General features: G+C 42.8%; 2 protein-coding genes across 2 annotated transcripts in view; both read left to right on the forward strand.

The window, feature by feature from the left end:
- LOC139561651 (C-X-C motif chemokine 9-like) overlaps window positions 1–19035 on the forward strand; it is a 31316-nt gene that overhangs the window by 6056 nt on the left and 6225 nt on the right. The window lies entirely within an intron of this gene.
- LOC139561703 (C-X-C motif chemokine 3-like) lies at window positions 7922–11523 on the forward strand. Its single transcript, XM_071378957.1, has 4 exons — window positions 7922–8153; window positions 8723–8846; window positions 9019–9102; window positions 11083–11523. Exons 1-4 carry the CDS (start codon window positions 8090–8092, stop codon window positions 11141–11143), a joined length of 333 nt encoding a protein of 110 aa, XP_071235058.1. The 5' UTR covers window positions 7922–8089; the 3' UTR covers window positions 11144–11523.

Raw genomic sequence — 19035 nt, forward strand, 5'->3', positions numbered from 1 at the left:
ACTTCTCTCTCTCTCTCTCTCTGCTCCTCCAGGTATGATCCTGTTTTGTTTGTTCCTTTGTAGTTTTGCATAGTTTTCACTCAGTCATGTTCACACACACATATTCACGCATCCCTGCACTTTACATACACCTTACATTATAATACTTTCACACCTCATTCCTTTTCTTAGTTTAAAGTTAATAGTTTTGTTTATAATAAAGAACACTTTTAATTGGCCTATACCTGTTCGTGTTTTTGTCACAGGCTATGAGCCGGCATGTGACAGTATGTGTAAGCAAGCATGTAATTGAGTTTGTGTGTTCATATTGTTAGGTTCTTATTTTTCAGAGTAAATAACTCACGGACAAGTTTAAATCTGCCCAAAGGTCCTGTACATCTGTAATTCAGACAACCCAACATTTCTCCCATCACAGATATATATATCCCACTTAAGAAACTCCTCCTTCTCTCCAATCCTTACATTTTATGGTTCTACAGTAAAAGAGTAACAGGATACTAAACACTTATTACTCCCTTCAGGGGATCTGACCTCACCTCCTGACCTCAACCCCTCTTTCGTCTAGTCCACAGATGTCCATCTGTCTCCCCTATAGCAATCATGTGATCTCCTCCAGTCCACCCAACACATTCCACAGCTACTCTGTCTTTCTACAGATCTCACTCCTTAATATACTATACATCTGATCTATCATGTCTTTAATATCTCAATGTTCAAAATGTCCAATCCAACAATATCCACTTCATAATGTTCAGATATTTTTACAGTTCCCATTCTTTTTTTTGTAACCTGAAGTCCCTGTAGAATTTAGTACAGCCATGGTGTTATGGAGCTGTCTCGGAATAGCTGTCCATCTATAAAGAGTTTGTCCACAATGATAAAGGCATGCCTACCATCCTTCCTTTGTTGTCTTTGTACCGGATACAGTCTCTTACGACGTCCGTTTATCTCCCTTGGAAATTGGTCATTGAGACCAAATTTGGTCCCTTTAAGCTCCCTTCCCCTGCTTTTGATCAGCTCCTTTTGTTGGTAGTGTTCAAATAGTGCGATGATCGGTCAGGGACTCTTGGTCTTGTTGCTCCAAGTCTGTGTACTCGTTGGAAAACCACCTTAAAACCTTTTGTCAATAGGGGGAGCAGTTAGCATTTTTTTTTTCTGGGTGTTGCCAAATTAAACTGCCTCGTACTCAATTCTTGCTCGTACAATATGCATATTATTAATTCTATTGGATAGAAAACACTCTCTAGTTTCATAAACCGTTGGAATTATGTCTGTGGGTGACCCAGAACTCTTTCTACAGCGAAATCCATGACAGGTACTGCGAAGGTCTGAGAGCGAAGCTCTGGTCTCAGATCAGTTTTAAAGGTCTGTGTGTATCCTATGGAACGACATGAACTGCACCCGCCTTCCCCTGGATGTCAGTAACCAATGAGAAGTGGAATGGGCTTTCTACGTAGCTCTCAGAGTTTATAAAAGGCCAAGGAGTGAGGTGCGCCTTCTTTTCAACGCTGACCATTACGCAGAGAAGGACCTCAGGATGCCATTTTCAAACGCTCAGTTATCAACCTTAGATGTATCCGTCTGTAATTTAATTCGATATAGGTGTTAGAAACATCATAACGAAGCTATTTTAAACCGAGTTATATCAGATTATGCGAGTATATTGCTACTTTTCGGAATTTCCTCAGTATTGCGTCTTGAGGATTTGGACACGTTGGGGCAAAATAGCTATTGTTAGCTATTGTTAGCTGCTATATCAGAAGTTGAATGCAACGTTTTACAACCAAGCAACGATTCTTTTGGACAAAGGACCACTTGGCCAAGATTCTGATGGAAGCTCGTCGAAAAGTAAGAGCTATTTATGATGTTATCCCGTTTTTATGTGGAAAAATGTAAACTCAATAATGGCGACTAGTGACGCCATTATTGCGGCACTAGTCTGGCTGTAACGCACACTGTATGTCTAGTAACGTTAATTTAAAAAATCTAACTCAGCGGTTGCATTAATAACTAATGCATCTTTCATTTCATGTCCAACCTGTATTTTTTTTGTCAAGTTTATGAATAGTTTTCGATAAAAATAGTTGTATTTTCAAGATGGCGCCGGGCAGATTGCTTGAGTAGTTGGACACTATTTCCATTGTGTAAGCACGATTTGTGCCGCTAAATATGCACATTTTCGATCAAACTCTATATGGATTGTGTAATATGATGTTACAGGAGTGTCATCGGAAGAATTCTGAGAAGGTTAGTGAAAAAATTAATGTATTTTGGTGATGATAACGCTATAGCTCATTTTGCCTTGAATCAATGCTCGGGTAACGTTTGCAAATGTGGTATGCTAATATAACGATTTATTGTGTTTTCGCTGTAAGACACTTTGAAAATCTGAAATATTGTCTGAATTCACAAGATCTGTGTCTTTCCATTGCTGTGAGCTGTGTATTTTTAAGAAATGTTTTATGATGAGTAAATTGGTAATACACGTTGCTCTCTGTAGTAATTCTAGTCGCTTTGGGGAGATTTGTGATGGTGGCTGCAATTGCAAACTATGATTTATACCTGAAATATGCACATTTTTCTAACAAAACCTATGCTATACAATAAATATGTTATCAGACTCATCTGATGAGGTTTTTTCTTGGTTAGTGGCTATTTCTTTATTTGGTCGAATTGGTGATAGCTGGTGATGGAGTGGAAAAATAGTGGAGTAAAAAAAATGGTGTCTTTTGCTAACGTGGTTAGCTAATAGATTTACATATTGTGTCTTCCCTGTAAAACATTTTAAAAATCAGAAATGGTGGCTAGATTCACAAGAAGTGTATCTTTCATCTGGTGTCTTGGACTTGTGATTTAATGATATTTAGAAGCTACAATTTACTTGTGACGCTATGCTAGCTATGCTAGTCAGTGGGGGGGGGGTGGGGGGTGCTCCCGGATCCGGGTTTCTGAGGCGGTAAAAGTTAACATTCTCTATAGGAAGTTTCGAGGCGGATTGCATGAATTCTCTGATCGTGCCCTCTGGATTATTGGATGCATCCTAAAGAATCCCAGAAAAAAATAGATTTTCACACATGCAAAGACTTTGTATGTAGTAGCGACTCCTTCATCATCATGTTTCCTTGAGTAGACAATCCATGTTGGAATCGTGGATTTTTACCTTGGCTGTGAGTCTTGTTTTCTCTTTGGAGTGTGAGAATTTACTCTGGCTGAACTCCAAACACCCCCTCAGCCCTGCTACCTCCTCACACAACGTTTCCAGTGTTGCATGGATTCCAGCCAGAGCACTAACCTCTACCTCAATGGTAAATCGTCCGTGTCTGTAGATGAATCTGTTTTTCTTGGATCTTGGATCTTTCCATGATGTAGTATGTTCCTCCATAGCGTAAAGCTGTTGGTACTTGTTGATTTCCCTCAGGATCTCCTTAGTATCTAGATTGGCTCTTTACTGCAACCAGTTGTTTTACGAAAAGCTAACGAGTCTTTCCCACGACGACAACAGGTGTCTCTAGTACAGCCAGCTAGCACTCGTGGAATCCACGCAAAAAAAGGAACACAAACTTGCAGTCCCAGCCGTAAAGGCTAACTGCATCGTGGAATCCTTAGCAACAACTTTAGTTGGGATTAAAATCAATTTAATAAATGTTTTAACATAAACAACAGTGTAGACAGTGTAATGTCCTGTTGCGCGCTCTGATGACATATCTCTGTGACGTGAACAGTTTGTTGGTGGGTACTCAGGCGGCACGATTTTCTTTTTTAAAGTCATGGATTGCCAGGGGCATACTCCAACACTAGGACAAAAAACATTTACATTTGTTTGGTATAACACAGTAGGATAAATACACATGTAGATAGAGTCCATTCCATAATTTACATAATTTACAATTGAAGCAACTGTGTTTAGTAAGTCCACCAGATCAGAGGCGTTAGGGATGACCAGGGATGTTCTCTTGATAAATGTGTGAATTGGACCACTTTCCTGTCCTGCTAACCACTTTCCTGTCCTGCTAAGCAATTAATGAATACATTTGGGTGTCAGGGAACATGTAAAAAGTAAATTATTTTCTTTAGAACTGTAATGAGGTTGAAGTAAAAGTTGTCAAATGTACAGTACCCGGTTAACTTTGGACACACCTACTCATTCAAGGGTTTTTCTTTATTTGTACTATTTTCTACATTGTAGAATAATAGTGAAGACGTCAAAACTATGAAATAAGACATATGGAATATCGTAACCAAAAAAAGTGTTTAAGAAATCCAAATATATTTGACATTCTTCAAAGTAGCCACCCTTTGATGAATGCTTTGCACATGCTTTGCATTCTCTCATGAGGTAGTCACCTGGAATGCATTTCAATTAACAGCTGTGCCTTGTTAAAAGTTAATTTGTGGAATTGCTTTGCTTCTTAATGCGTTTGAGCCAGTCAGTTGTATTGTGACAAGGTAGGGGTGGTATACAGAAGATAGCCCTATTTGGTAAAATACAATATTAGGGCAAGAACAGCTCAAATAAGCAAAGAGAAACAACAGTCCATCAGTACTTTGACATGGAGGTCAGTCAATACGGACCATTCCAAGAACTTTGAAAGTTTCTTCAAGTGCAGTTGCAAAATCCATCAAGCGCTGTGATGAAACTGGCTCTCATGAGGACCGCCACAGGAAAGGAAGACCCAGAGTTACCTCTGCTGCAAAGGATAAGTTCATTAGAGTTACCAGCCCAAATAAATGCTTCACAGAGTTCAAGTAACAGACACATCTCAACACCAACTGTTCAGAAGAGACTCAGGCCTTCACGGTTGAATTGCTGCCACTGTCTTCCTATTGTCTCTGCCTTAGACCTATGCATCAGTGTCAAGGCATATGAACTAACAGATTATAGAGCAAACAAAACAATTATCACAACACATAGGTTGTATAATGGCTTTTTTTTACCTGGCTTGGCTTCCACAGTGATTTTACCCACGCAAAGGACATTGACTAGAGATACATTTTGAACAGTGCACATTCATTGTTTAGTAAGTAGAGCCTACTGAGCATATAGTCTGTCATCTCAGACACCCAGTGCATCCACAAAGGATCCCAACCTTTGTCACAGTTTTTATTCATTGGATGAAGATGAGAAGAAGCAAAACAAGGACCCCTTAAAAGTATGTGTTACCAAATGCCCTTTCAACTTGACTCAGATAAATGGCCCTTAAACCTTGTCCAGGACAGGAGACCAATGATGGAAAGCTACTGAAGTGGACACAGAGTTGCAGTGAAGCTGGATAGATAGTTTAAAAACTGTTCAGAGTTTGGTTTGAATAAAGGACTGTATTTCTCTTAACTATTGCTGTTTAGAGTTGGAGCTATCGTGATGGTGTGTCCATTAAAATACAAAGAGGAGGTTGAATTTAACAAGTGAGAAAGGGCAAGTGTGAGGAATTTTCAACAGATAGCTTCAGGTAACTGCCAAAATAAAGGAAACACTTACATAAAGTGTCTTCAATGCACCGTGGCATGGATTCTACAAGTGTCAAGGAACAGATGTTTGTTCTTAACTGACTAGCCCAGTTAAATTAAATAAAAGAAATAAAAGAAAATCAATTTGGCAACTCTGAGGACTTTCTTAAGCCAAAAAGTACAAGCGCCTCATCCATGATTGAATGTAGTGGGTGGTTTAGTAACGCTTCCAATAAAGACTGATAACCTTTTTGTCGTTGGAAAAATGAAGTTACCAGCGCTATTCATAGACATCGCTTGAGTCACAGGGATGTCAAAGGTTGGATTTTAACCCGGGTCTTCCACAGAAGAAGCCAACGTCTTAGTTGTTAGTCCAATAGGACATTCCTTATTATGAATCACATCTGCTACAGTAACACAGAGAAATAATGTAAAGTGGCAATACTCTTCCCATCAATGAACTGAGTTGCTATTTGTTAAGTCAAAGGGACAGTCAGTGGATTGTTCTCGGAAGACGCACGCACGCGCACACACACACACACACACACACACACACACACACACACACACACACACACACACACACACACACACACACACACACACACACACACACACACACACACACACACACACACACACACACACACACACACACACACACACACACACACACACACACACACACACACACACACACACACACACACACACACACACACAGACAAATTACCTTCATTTTAGTTTGTTTTGGGAGTGTTTAGAAGTGTAGAACAGTGTAGAACAGTGTTGCAACATATCTCCTCAGTCCTGAATGAGTCCTGAATGACCAAAGCAGTCTGAGTAGTACCAGTCTGTTTAGCTTAAAAGCCTTTATCATTCCTTTCCTTGCCACTATGTGTCATATGATAATCTTTGTAGTGTAATGTTGGCTAAACAGACTGGCATCCAGACTATGACCAATGACGCCGACTCCCTGGCACACTGCTACTGGACGTGTGAGTGTGTGTGGTGTGTGTGTTTTTCTGAAGGGGGTGAAAGGTTGACATGTAAGCTCCTTTCAAGTAGTTCAGTGCAGTAACATGTGGTCAGAAGTGCCTACCCTGTGAAAATGAATGTTAATTTCTCTACCATAAGCTGCCTCCAATTTTGTTTTAGAGAATTTGGCAGTACGTCCAACTGGCCTCACATCCGCAGACAACCTGTATGGTGTCGTGTTGGTGAGCGGTTTGATGATGTCAACGTTGTGAACAGAGTGCCCCATGGTGGCGATGGAGTTATGGTATGGGCAGGCATAAGCTACAGACAACAAACACAATTGCATTTTATCGATGGCAATTTGAATGCACAGATATACCGTGACGAGATCCTGAGGCCCATTGTATGACTCATTTGTTGAAGGTATAGTATATGTGAACATCAGATGTATATCTGTATTCCCAGTCATGTGAAATCCATAGATTAAGGCCTAATTTATTTATTTCAATTGACTGCATTTCTTATATGAACTTTTATCTTTGAATTTTGAATATGTTGTGTTTATATTTTTGTTGAGTATATGTGGAACTATTACATGCCTTAGCTGAAAAAAATTAACAGTTAGCAACCCATCTAGAGGCCGCCACCGTGCCTTTTTGCTCATGGCCTATGAAGGAATTTTCAATTAAACCGCTCTTCCATGTTCTGCAGAAGAAGTGATGGATATTGGTTTCTGACGTACCTGTACTAGCGATAGAATGAAATTACTGGAATGGCAGTGACAAGCCTTGGATAGTTTCTATGAGCGATTTGATCAGAAATACAATGAACTGGGCCTGGCAGAACACGAAACTCGTAGTAAACAGACGATCAGAGTAGAGAGGGGGAGAATCTATTACAACATACTGGACAATATCAATGTTCACATGAGAGCCAGGTTTTACCACTTTGGTGAACTTAATTTCCTTGGTTTAATGGACTGCAAAAAAAATCCAACAATGTCACAGAAGTGCAACACCAACAAACGAGAGCCTTTCAAAATATGCCATGTACTTAAGGCTGATCTTGTCGGATTGTAGAGTTAACAAATGGTACAACACAAATCACCTGGACAGCTCCTCATCTTTTGGTTCCAGCATGACCTGACACAGACTGTCCCTGAGGCAGGACATGGCTCACAAGAAACGCACATCAACGCACATCACTGGTTCAGTGTCCAAAAAGAATGGAAGGTAGCTGTCTCATAAAAAGGTGATTCTGACAATGAAAAGTGGTATGTTTTTTGTGAAATTCTCTGGTAGAGAAGGGCTGCTGTTCAGATATGTGTTAAGTGGGAGAGGAGGGGGGGGGGGGGGGGGGGGGCTGGGACATAAGTGGGTGAACACTTATTTTCCCAGAAGCAAGACTTGGCGTGCTTCCCGTCCACTCTGGTATGTGGTCTCTCGAGTCACTTTCACTGAGCTCAGACCATATAAGATGTCTCTTACCATGATGCAGCAGACAGAATCTATACTGGAGACAAGAAGAGCAACTCAGCAAAGAAAAACTGTTGAACTCAGAAATTCACTGCAACTGAAGAAGAAGAAGAAGACTGCAGCTGGCTTACTGGTATACCTTCTGATACAACAGCCACACTGCAACTACAGTCTACAGAGTCAAGATCATCATGAATACTGCAATGGCTGTTATTGTTCTTCTGGTCTGCTCAGACGTCATCTACATGATACAAGGTACCTGGCTAAAAAATCTGTCTGTAGAACTTTTGATGAAAATTAGTGTTATGTTTTAGTATTTAATAGAACTTTTAACTTATACTGAGTGTACAAAACATTAAGGACACGTGGGAAGCTTTGGAGTCAAAAAAGGCCAGCATCCCTGTGGAACACTTTCGACACCACGCCCTGACAAATTGAGGCTGTTCTGAGGGCAAAAAGGGGCAACTCAGTATTAGGAACTCTTCCATAATGTTTTGTACACTCAGTGTATATCTGACAATATAATTGTGGACTATGGGTGTGAACTATGTTATTCATTTCTTGCAATTTACAATAAAACTTTAAGTTTGGGATTCAATCTGTATAACATTGTCGATAATGTGCCTTTTAAAGGCAATGTTACCTCATTGGATGAGATCATATTTATGGTACAATAAAAGTTCAATTGGAAATTACCCTGGAATGTCAAGCTCACTGTAACATGGTTTCAGATTGAATCCCGCCTAAAACTAGATTAGTAAATTGTCGATGAACGTAGAGGGAGACTGAAGTGTTTTCTTTGACTTTCTGATTTTTCTCTACAGGGAGAGGTATACTAAATCTTCGGTGCCGCTGTCCTAAAGTACATGCAGGGGGGGTGAATATCAGTTTAATCAGGACACTGACCCATTACCCTCCTCGCTCACACTGCTCTAAGGAAGAAGTCATGTGAGTTTTTATACCATACTGTGCTGTGCCGTACTGTACTGTAATGTAAGAAAATTAGATGCACGCTCTCCACAATATATTTCAATGATTAATTTAATGAAACATCTCCCTCCCACCCACTCTTTTTCTTTTTCACCCACCCCTTCTCTCTCTCCCTCTGTCTCTCCATCAGTGTCACACTGAAAACCAGAGGTCCGCTCTGTCTCGACCCAAATGGGAAGTTTGCCAAAATACTGATTGAAAGACAAATCAAAGAGTGAGTTTTTGGATGTTTTATTGCACAGGTTATTTTATGAAGCCAGAATGATGTTATTATTTGAATTATTTTAGTAAATTTAGCTGATTGAATTAAATATTAATGTTTAAATATATATACACAACCATTCAAATGTTTGGGGTCACTTAGAAATGTCATTGTTTTTTAAAGAAAAGCACGAAGGCCAGCATCCCGGAGTCACCTCTTCATTGTTGACGTTGAGACTGGTGTTTTGCGGGTACCATTTAATGAAGCTGCCAGTTGAGGACTTGTGAGGTGTCTGTTTCTCAAACTAGACACTAATTTACTTGTCCTCTTGCTCAGTTGTGCACAAGGGCCTCCCACTCCTCTTTCTATTCTGGTTATAGCCAGTGTGCGCTGTTCTGTGAAGGGACTAGTAGACAATGTTGTACGAGATCTTCAGTTTCTTGGCAAATTTTCGCATGGAATAGCATTCATTTCTCAGAACAAGAATAGACTGACGTGTTTCAGAAGAAAGTACTTTGTTTCTGTCCATTTTGAGCCTGTAATCGAACCCACAAATGCTGATGCTCCAGATACTCAACTAGTCTAAAGAAGGCCAGTTGTATTGCTTCTTTAATCAGAAAAACATGTTTCTGCTGTGCTAACATAATTGCAAAAGGGTTTTCTAATGATCAATAAACTTTTAAAATTATAAATGTGGATTAGCTAACACAACGTGCTATTGGAGTGATGGTTGCTGATAATGGGCCTCTGTACGCCTATGTAGATATTCCATTCAAAATCAGCCGCTTCCAGTTACAATAGTCATTCACAACATTAACATTGTCTACACTGTATTTCTCATCAATTTGATGTTATTTTAATGGACAATTTTTTTGGCTTTTATTTAAAAAACAATGACATTTCGAAGTGACCACAAACTTTTGAATGGTAGAGTACATATACTGTATATATATAGAATTCTTATTTAATTTGATATATTGGGCTCCTGAGTGGCGCAGCGGTCTAAGGCACTGCATCTCAGGTCTTGAGGTGCTTGAGGCGTCACTACAGACACCCTGGTTCGATTCCAGGCTGTATCAAAACTGGCCGTGATTGGGAGTCCCATAGGGCGGTGTACAATTGGCCCAGTGTTGTCCGGGTTTGGCCGGTGTAATCCGCCATTGAAATAAGAATTTGTTCTTAACTGACATGCCTAGTTAAATAATGTCATCTGTGTGTGCCATATAGATCATGGGCCATTTACAGGTACTTCTGAACACTTGAGTATATGAGGGATACAAAGAATATTGAAAGGTGATGCTTCCACACAGGTGTGGTTCCTGAGCAATTAACATCCTGTCATGCATACAAATGCTGGGCAGGTCCAGTTATTTTGGCTACATAGTTATTCACCCATAGGATGACAATGCCACCATCCACAGGGCACGACTGGTCACTGAATGGTTTGATGAGAATGAAAACGAAGTAAACCATATGCCATGGCCGTCTCAGTCACTAGATCTCAATCCAATTGAAGACTTATGGGAGATTCTGGAGCGGCGCTAGAAACAGTGTTTTCCACCATCAACAACAAAACACCAAATTATGGAATTTCTCGTGGAATAATGACTTTGCATCCCTCCAATAGAGTTCCAGACACGTGTGGAATTTATCTCAAGGCACGTTGACGCTGTTCTGGCTCGTGGTTGCCCAACACCCCATTAAGAGAAAACAATGTTGTTGTTTCCTTTATTTTGTCAGTTACCTGTATTTTCCTCTAAATAAATATGGTTTGAAGCTTAACAGGGTAGGGTATAGTATCGATTCTCCCATAAATATATTCTCCAATGAAGCTTAACAGAGTACACTATCTATTCTGACAAAAATGTATTCTTCCATAAAGCTTAACAGAGTATAGAATCTATTCGGCCGTAAATATAGTCTGCCATAAAGCTTATGTATTCTGCCACGTAACTCAGAGGGTTAATCAGCACACCTTCTTCTCTCCTACAGAAATCAACAGCGACAGAATCAACGCTCCATTGAGACCCCACATACCACCACTAGCACTTGATCACTCTTTGTCTGGCACTGGAAGCTGTGCCACCCTGCAACCTCTCTGCTGGCTTGTCTCTGAAGCGGGGTTGGCCCGGTTGGGCCTTGGATGGTAGACAACAACCAGAACAAGTGGTGTTGGAGCGCCAATAAGGGGCACTGTCCCCTCTGGTCCAAAGAGACTTCAATCAATGAGTCAGGACAGTGATGGGGACACTGCCCTACAAAGTGGCTGTCCTTTTAATGTGTTTATTATTATTTATTTGTATATATTTCTATGTTTTATGTATATAGTATAGACATTAAGGAAGAACATAATAGTATTGTTGATATAAAACCTGTCTTTGATATATTTATTGTCATGTATTTAATTTTTTCAAATAAAACAAACAATAATAAGACATAGATGACTTGTTTTCTGAACAATTTGCCCAACAATTAGTTGTTTGTGTACTTAATCAAATAATGGATATACACATCACACCTTGAGCCCTGCACTAGAATTGTATTGTTGGTCAAAATTTCATTAAACTTTTAATGAAACAGTATACCTGTTCTGCCAAGTCTGTCTCTATGCCAAACCAGACCATAGCATCAACTCTCATACCCTATATGACATGCTCTACCAGACTGGACCATATCATATATACACTGAGTGTACAAAACATCAGGAATTCCTGCTCTTTCCATGATATGGTAGTACGTGCCAGGCGCACCGGTTTGTGTCAAGAACTGCAATTCTGCTGGGTTTTACATGGGCCAGCACCCCTGTGGAACGCTAGTGTAAAAATATATTGCTGGGGGAAACCTACAATCACAAGTCCATCACCACCCACAGTACAACAGTGCGGCCAACACTGAGCTATAAAGACAAACATTAACAATCTGACTCAGCTAGATTAATTTGCCAGAGGATGTCTGACTGAAGAGACTATAGTGTTGTTGACATGGTCACACTGCTTCAAGCAACACACACCAGCCCTATTGGTTAGACCAACATAATCACACAACAAATGTTCACATTGTTCAAAAAAATCTCAGCCAGAGAATTTAAAAGAATGCATATTTTCCCTGAAACCTGGTCACTCCCAGAATTGGTCCTCCAACTTGACTCAGAGAAATGTCCCTTCAACTTGACTCAGAGAAATGGCCCTTCAACTTGACTCAGAGAAATGGCCCTTCAACTTGACTCAGAGAAATGGCCCTTCAACTTGACTCAGAGAAATGGCCCTTCAACTTGACTCAGAGAAATGGCCCTTCAACTTGACTCAGAGAAGGCCGGTGACACTTCCTTTCAAGTGGTCCATATTATAGTGTAATTGCATGTGTAATTATACTGTAATGAGTACAGTAGTTCACTATAACAACTTACAATGTAATAACAAGATGTACCTGCTAGTAATTGCGGTCTGTAATTACAGAAGTGTAACAACGAATGCTTGTTTCCATACTTGTTACAACTGGGCAAGTTTCCACTATATTCACCAACGTATACAGGACCTTACCCTTCCTGACAAACTGACCCTCATTTTCAAGCTTCCGGAAGTGTGATCCAGAGTACATGTAATATCTGCATAAGTGCAATGTAATTACTAGGTGTTACACTTCATTTTAACTAGCAAAATCCTGTGTATATTGAGGGGTACTTACTTGTAAGTATAGGGTAACGATAGCCAGTGGTGGAAAAAGTACCCAATTGTCATACTTGACTAAAAGTAAGTAGAAAATAGAAGTAGTAGAAAATCGAGTTAAATCTAAAAGTATTTTGTTTTAAATATACAGTACTTATGTATCAAAAGTCAAATGCATTTCACATTCCAGGCGGCACAATGTTCTTGTTTTATTAATTTATGGATAGTGTTGGAGCATGCCCCTGGCTAAGACAAAACACATTTACATTTGTTTGGTATAAAACAGTAGGATAAATACACATGTAGATAGAGTCCATTCCATAATTTACAATTCCATAATTTACAAATGAAGCAACTGTGTTTAGTGAGTCCACCAGATCAGAGGCAGTAGGGATGACCACGGATGTTCTCGTGATAAATGTGTGAATTGGACCACTTTCCTGTTCTACTTAGCATTCGAAATGTAATGAGTACTTTTGGGTGTCAGGGAACATGTATGGAGTACAAAGTAAATCATTTTCTTTAGAACTGTAGTGGGGTTAAAGTAAAAGTTGTCAAAAATATACAGTACCAGTCAAAACTTTGGACACACCTACTCATTCAAGGGTTTTTCTTTATTTGTACTATTTTCTACATTGTAGAATAATAGTGAAGACATCAACACTATTAAATAACACATATGTAGTGATGTAGTAAACAAAAAGTGTTAAATAAATCAAAACATATTTTATATTTAAGATTCTTCAAAGTAGCCACCCTTTGCCTAGATGACAGCTTTGCACACACTTGGCATTCTCTCAGCCAGCTTCATGAGGTAGTCACCTGGAATGCATTTCAATTAACAGGTGTGCCTTGTTAGAAGTTAATTTGTGGAATTTGTGGAATTAGTTTGAGCTAATCAGTTGTGTTTCGACAAGGTAGGAGTATCAGGTTTGAAGGTAAGACCCAGATGCAGACTGTGTCAGAGTAACAATGTTTATTACAGCAACAGGGCAGGCAAACGACAGGTCAAGGCAGGCAGATGTCAGTAATCCAGAGGTGGGGCAAAGGTACAGCACGGCAGGCAGGCTTAGGGTCAGGGGCAGGCAGAGTGGTCAGGCAGGCGGGCTCAGAGACAGGACAGGCAAGGGTTAAAACCAGGAGGGTGAGAAAAAGAGAGACTGGGGAAAAGCAGGAGCTGAGACAAGACGAACTGGCAACAGACAAACAGAGAACACCGGTATAAATACACAGGGGATAATGGGGAAGATGGGCGACACCTGCAAATGATAAGTTCATTAGAGTTACCAGCCTCAGACATTGCAGCTCAAATAAATGCTTCACAGATTACAAGAAACAGAAACATCACAACATAAACTGTTCAGAGGAGACTGCGTGAATCAGGCCTTCATGGTCGAATTGCTGCCACTGTATCTTCCTATTGTCTCGGCCTCAGGCCTATAAAGTATCGTCGCAGTGTCAAGGCATATGAACTAACAGGTTATAGAGCAAACAACGCAATTATCACAACACATAGGTTGTAATATGGCTTTTTTTTACCTGGCTTGTCTTCCACAGTGATTTTACCCACGCACTGCTACGCTTTTAGAAACGTAAAATATAGGATAAGGTTGTCAGGATGGGTAATGTACTGAATAAGTACACAATCATTACAAATAAGTACCCTGTAAGAAACACTTAATTGTATAGCTAAATCCTGTGCAACTCAACAATTTAAGGCATATGGTATGCTTTATTTTGGGGATAAGCGATAGCAACAACATTGACAGGAGATATATTTTGAACAGTGCACATTCATTGTTTAGTAATTAGAGCCTACTGAGCATATAGGCTGTAATCTCTCAGACACCCAGTGCATCCACAAAGGATCCCAACCTTTGTCACAGTTTTCATTCATTGGATGAAGATGAGATGAAGCAAAACAATAAGTTGGTGAATTTAGTGGTAATTTAGTGGTAACCTGCCCATTTGTAACAAGCATGGTAACGAGAATTTGTTGTTACAATAATTTGTTGTTACATTTCTTCAGTGACAACAATTACTACATTACATTTTGTTATTACACTGTAACTATGAGTTGTTACAGTTAACTACAATACTTGTTACAGTGTAATTACACATGTTACTACACTGTAACAAGGACCCCTTTAAAGTAAGTGATACCAAATGGCCCTTCAACTTGACTCAGATAAATGGCCCTTAAACCTTGTCTAGGACAGGAGACCAATGATGGAAAGCTACTGAAGTGGACACAGAGTTGCAGTGAAGCTGGATAGATAGTTTAAAAACTGTTCAGAGTTTGGCTTGAATAAATGACTGTAGTTCTCTTAACTATTGCTGGTTAGAGTTGGAGCTATCGTGATGGTGTGTCCATTAAAATACAAATAGGTTGTATTTAACAAGTGAGAAAGGGCAAGTGTGAGGAATTTCATACAGATAGCTACAAGTAACTGCCAAAATAAATGCATGGTATATTCAAATGCCAGGCATGTTACTAATCATGTCATTGTTACATTGCATGGACATACAGTAGACCAAGTTAAAGTGTTCAAATATTTGGGAGTGTGGGCTGATGACAAGCTGAGCTTCACTATTCATGTGGATAACTTGAATGAAGCTCAAGCTGAGAATAGGTTTTTATTACTGGCATAAGGCTTGTTTTTCTCTGGAGGTTAGGAAGGAGCTGGTACGATGTACATTACTGGCGGTTACAGATTTTAGTATATATATATATATATATGCAGGACTCAAACCACTACACTGAGTGTACTTGATTCAGTATATCATGCGGCCCTCGGGTTCATTAACAGTCAAAAACGTCTAACACATCATTGTGATCTCTACAGAGCCGTTGGCTGGTGTCAACGGGTGTATAGAGGCAAAGTCAGGTGCAGGAGAGTAGAGTGATGTAAACAGGCGCACTTTTATTTTAGTTCCAAAAACGAGAGGACTACATACATCAAATGTGCTCAAAACACGGAACATACAAAAATAAAGCGTGTAATAAAACACCACAATAACATGAAACAATTACACACAAAACATGATGGGAAACAGAGGGTTAAATACAAGTAGATTGATTGGGGAAATGAAAACCAGGTGTGTATGGAAACAAGACAAGACAAATGGATTTATAAAAAATGGAGCGGCGATGGCTTAAGCCGGTGACGTGGATCACCGAACGCCGCCCGAACAAGGAGTGGAGCCGACTTCGGCGGACAGCTGGTCGTCATTGACCTTGCGTAGGCTTAAACACTGGAACACACTTATTTAAAAGCCATCAGGGGTAAAATGCCACTTTATTCTTTTTTAGTCAGGTCAGTAAATAAATATAAATGACGGTCCCATTCTCATTTGCTCTAACAGTACCTAGAATTAGAACAGGACATGGTAGAAATAGTTTCAGTTACTCAGTGTCACGTTCCTGACCTGTTTTCTGTTGTTTTGTATGTGTGTGATGGTCAGGGCGTGAGTTTTGGGTGGGCAGTCTATGTTTGCTGTTTCTATGTTGGTTTTGGGTTGCCTGGTATGGCTCTTAATTAGAGGCAGGTGTTTTGCGTTTTCCTCTAATTGAGAGTCATATTAAGGTAGGTTGTTCTCACTGTTTGTTTGTGGGTGATTGTCTCCTGTGTCCTTGTCGGTGTACCACACGGGACTGTAGCGTTTGTTCGGTTTTTGTGTAGTCTGTTTTCCCTGTCCGTGCGTTCTTCGTGTTTTATGTAAGTACTCTCGTTCAGGTCTGTCTTCTTCGTTTTGTTGTTTTGTAAAATATTCAAGTGTTCTTCGTGTGTTTAGTTTTGTCTTGTAAATAAAGTTTCATGATGTATTCAAAACCCGCTGCACGTTGGTCAAATCCATGCTACTCCTCTTCTGATGAGGAGAAGGAGGAAGCGCGTAACAGAATCACCCACCTAACTAGGACCAAGCGGCGGGGGAGAGCTCAACAGAGCAACCAGGACTCATGGACATGGGAGGAGATCCTGGACGGCAAAGGACCCTGGGCTCAGCCAGGGGAATATCGCCGTCCCAAGGCGGAGCTGGAGGCAGCGAAGGCAGAGAGGCGCTGGTATGAGGAGGCAGCGCGGCAACGCGGTTGGGAGCCCGAGAGTCAGACCCAAAAATTTCTTGGGGGGGGGAACACGAGGAGTGTGGCAAAGCCGGGTAGGATACCTGAGCCAACTCCCCGTGCTTACCGTGGAGTGAGAGGGCGTCGTACTGGTCAGACACCGTGTTATGCGGTAAAGCGCACGGTGTCCCCAGTACGCGTGCTTAGCCCAGTGCGGGCTATTCCACCTTGCCGCACTGGGAGGGCTAGGTTGGGCATCGAGCCGGATGTCATGAAGCCGGCCCAACGTATCTGGCCTCCAGTACGTCTCCTCGGGCCGGCATACATGGCACCAGCCTTACGAATGGTGTCCCCGGTTCGCCAGCATAGCCCAGTGCGGGCTATTCCACCTCGCCGCACTGGCAGGGCTACGGGCACCATTCAACCTGGTAAGGTTGGGCAGGCTCGGTGCTCAAGAGCACGTGTCCTCCTTCACGGTCCGGTATACCCGGTGCCACCTCCAAGTACCAGTCCACCGGTGGCAGCCCCCCGCACCAGGCTGTCTCTCCGGGTTCTCTCTCCAGCTGCTCCCACCTGTCCAGCGCTGTCAGAGCTTTCCTCCTCTCCAGCGCAGCCAGTGCCTATACCAGGCACCAGGCCTACTGTGCGCCTCAGCAGGGCAGAGTCGGCCGTCTGCCCAACGCCTTCTGCACTGCCTGTCTGCCCAACGCCTTCTGCACTGCCTGTCTGCCCAGCGCCGTCTGAGCCATCTGTCTGCCCAGCGCCGTCTGAGCCATCTGTCTGCCCAGCGCCGTCTGAGCCCGTCTGCCCAGCGCCGTCTGAGCCCGTCTGCCCAGCGGCGCCTGAACTGCCCGTCTGCCCAGCGGTGCCTGAACTGCCCGTCTGCCCAGCGGCGCCTGAACTGCCCGTCTGCCCAACGGCGCCTGAACTGCCCGTCTGCCATGAGCCTGCAAAGCTGCCCGTCTGCCATGAGCCTGCAAAGCCGCCCGTCTGCCAAGAGCCTACAGAGCCTTCCGCCAGACCGGATCAGCCAGAGCCTTCCGCCAGACCGGATCAGCCAGAGCCTTCCGCCAGACCGGATCAGCCAGAGCCTTCCGCCAGACCGGATCAGCCAGAGCCTTCCGCCAGACCGGATCAGCCAGAGCCGTCCAGCCAGGACCTGCCAGAGCCGTCCAGCCAGGGCCTGCCAGAGCCGTCCAGCCAGGACCTGCCAGAGCCGTCCAGCCAGGACCTGCCAGAGCCGTCCAGCCAGGACCTGCCAGAGCCGTCCAGCCAGGACCTGCCAGAGCCGTCCAGCCAGGACCTGCCGGAGTCCCTCAGCCAGGACCTGCCGGAGTCCCTCAGCCAGGACCTGCCGGAGTCCCTCAGCCAGGACCTGCCGGAGTCCCTCAGCCAGGACCTGCCAGAGTCCCTCAGCCAGGACCTGCCAGAGTCCCTCAGCCAGGACCTGCCAGAATTCCTCAGCCAGGACCTGCCAGAGTCCCTCAGCCAGGACCTGCCAGAGTCCCTCAGCCAGGACCTGCCAGAGTCCCTCAGCCAGGACCTGCCAGAGCCAGAGTCCCTCAGCCAGGACCTGCCAGAGTCCCTCAGCCAGGACCTGCCAGAGTCCCTCAGCCAGGACCTGCCAGAGTCCCTCAGCCAGGACCTGCCAGAGTCCCTCAGCCAGGACCTGCCAGAGTCCCTCAGCCCGGAGCTGCCCCTTATCCCGGTGCTGGCCCTTATCCCGGTGCTGCCCCTTCATTTAGGTGGTTTTAGTTGGAGGGTGGTCATTGGGAGGGGGATACAGAAACGGGGAGTGACTATGGTGGTGTGGGGACAGCGTCCGGAGCCTGAGCCACCACCGTGGTCAGATGCCCACCCAGACCCTCCCCTGGACTTTGTGCTGGTGCGCCCGGCGTTCGCACCTTGAGGGGGGGGTTCTGTCACGTTCCTGACCTGTTTTCTGTGGTTTTGTATGTGTGTGATGGTCAGGGCGTGAGTTTTGGGTGGGCAGTCTATGTTTGCTGTTTCTATGTTGGTTTTGGGTTGCCTGGTATGGCTCTTAATTAGAGGCAGGTGTTTTGCGTTTTCCTCTAATTGAGAGTCATATTAAAGTAGGTTGTTCTCACTGTTTGTTTGTGGGTGATTGTCTCCTGTGTCCTTGTCGGTGTACCACACGGGACTGTAGCGTTTGTTCGGTTTTTGTGTAGTCTGTTTTCCCTGTCCGTGCGTTCT

This window comes from Salvelinus alpinus, chromosome 31 (genome assembly GCF_045679555.1).
Source record: "Salvelinus alpinus chromosome 31, SLU_Salpinus.1, whole genome shotgun sequence".
In the NCBI taxonomy this organism is placed as follows: domain Eukaryota; kingdom Metazoa; phylum Chordata; class Actinopteri; order Salmoniformes; family Salmonidae; genus Salvelinus; species Salvelinus alpinus.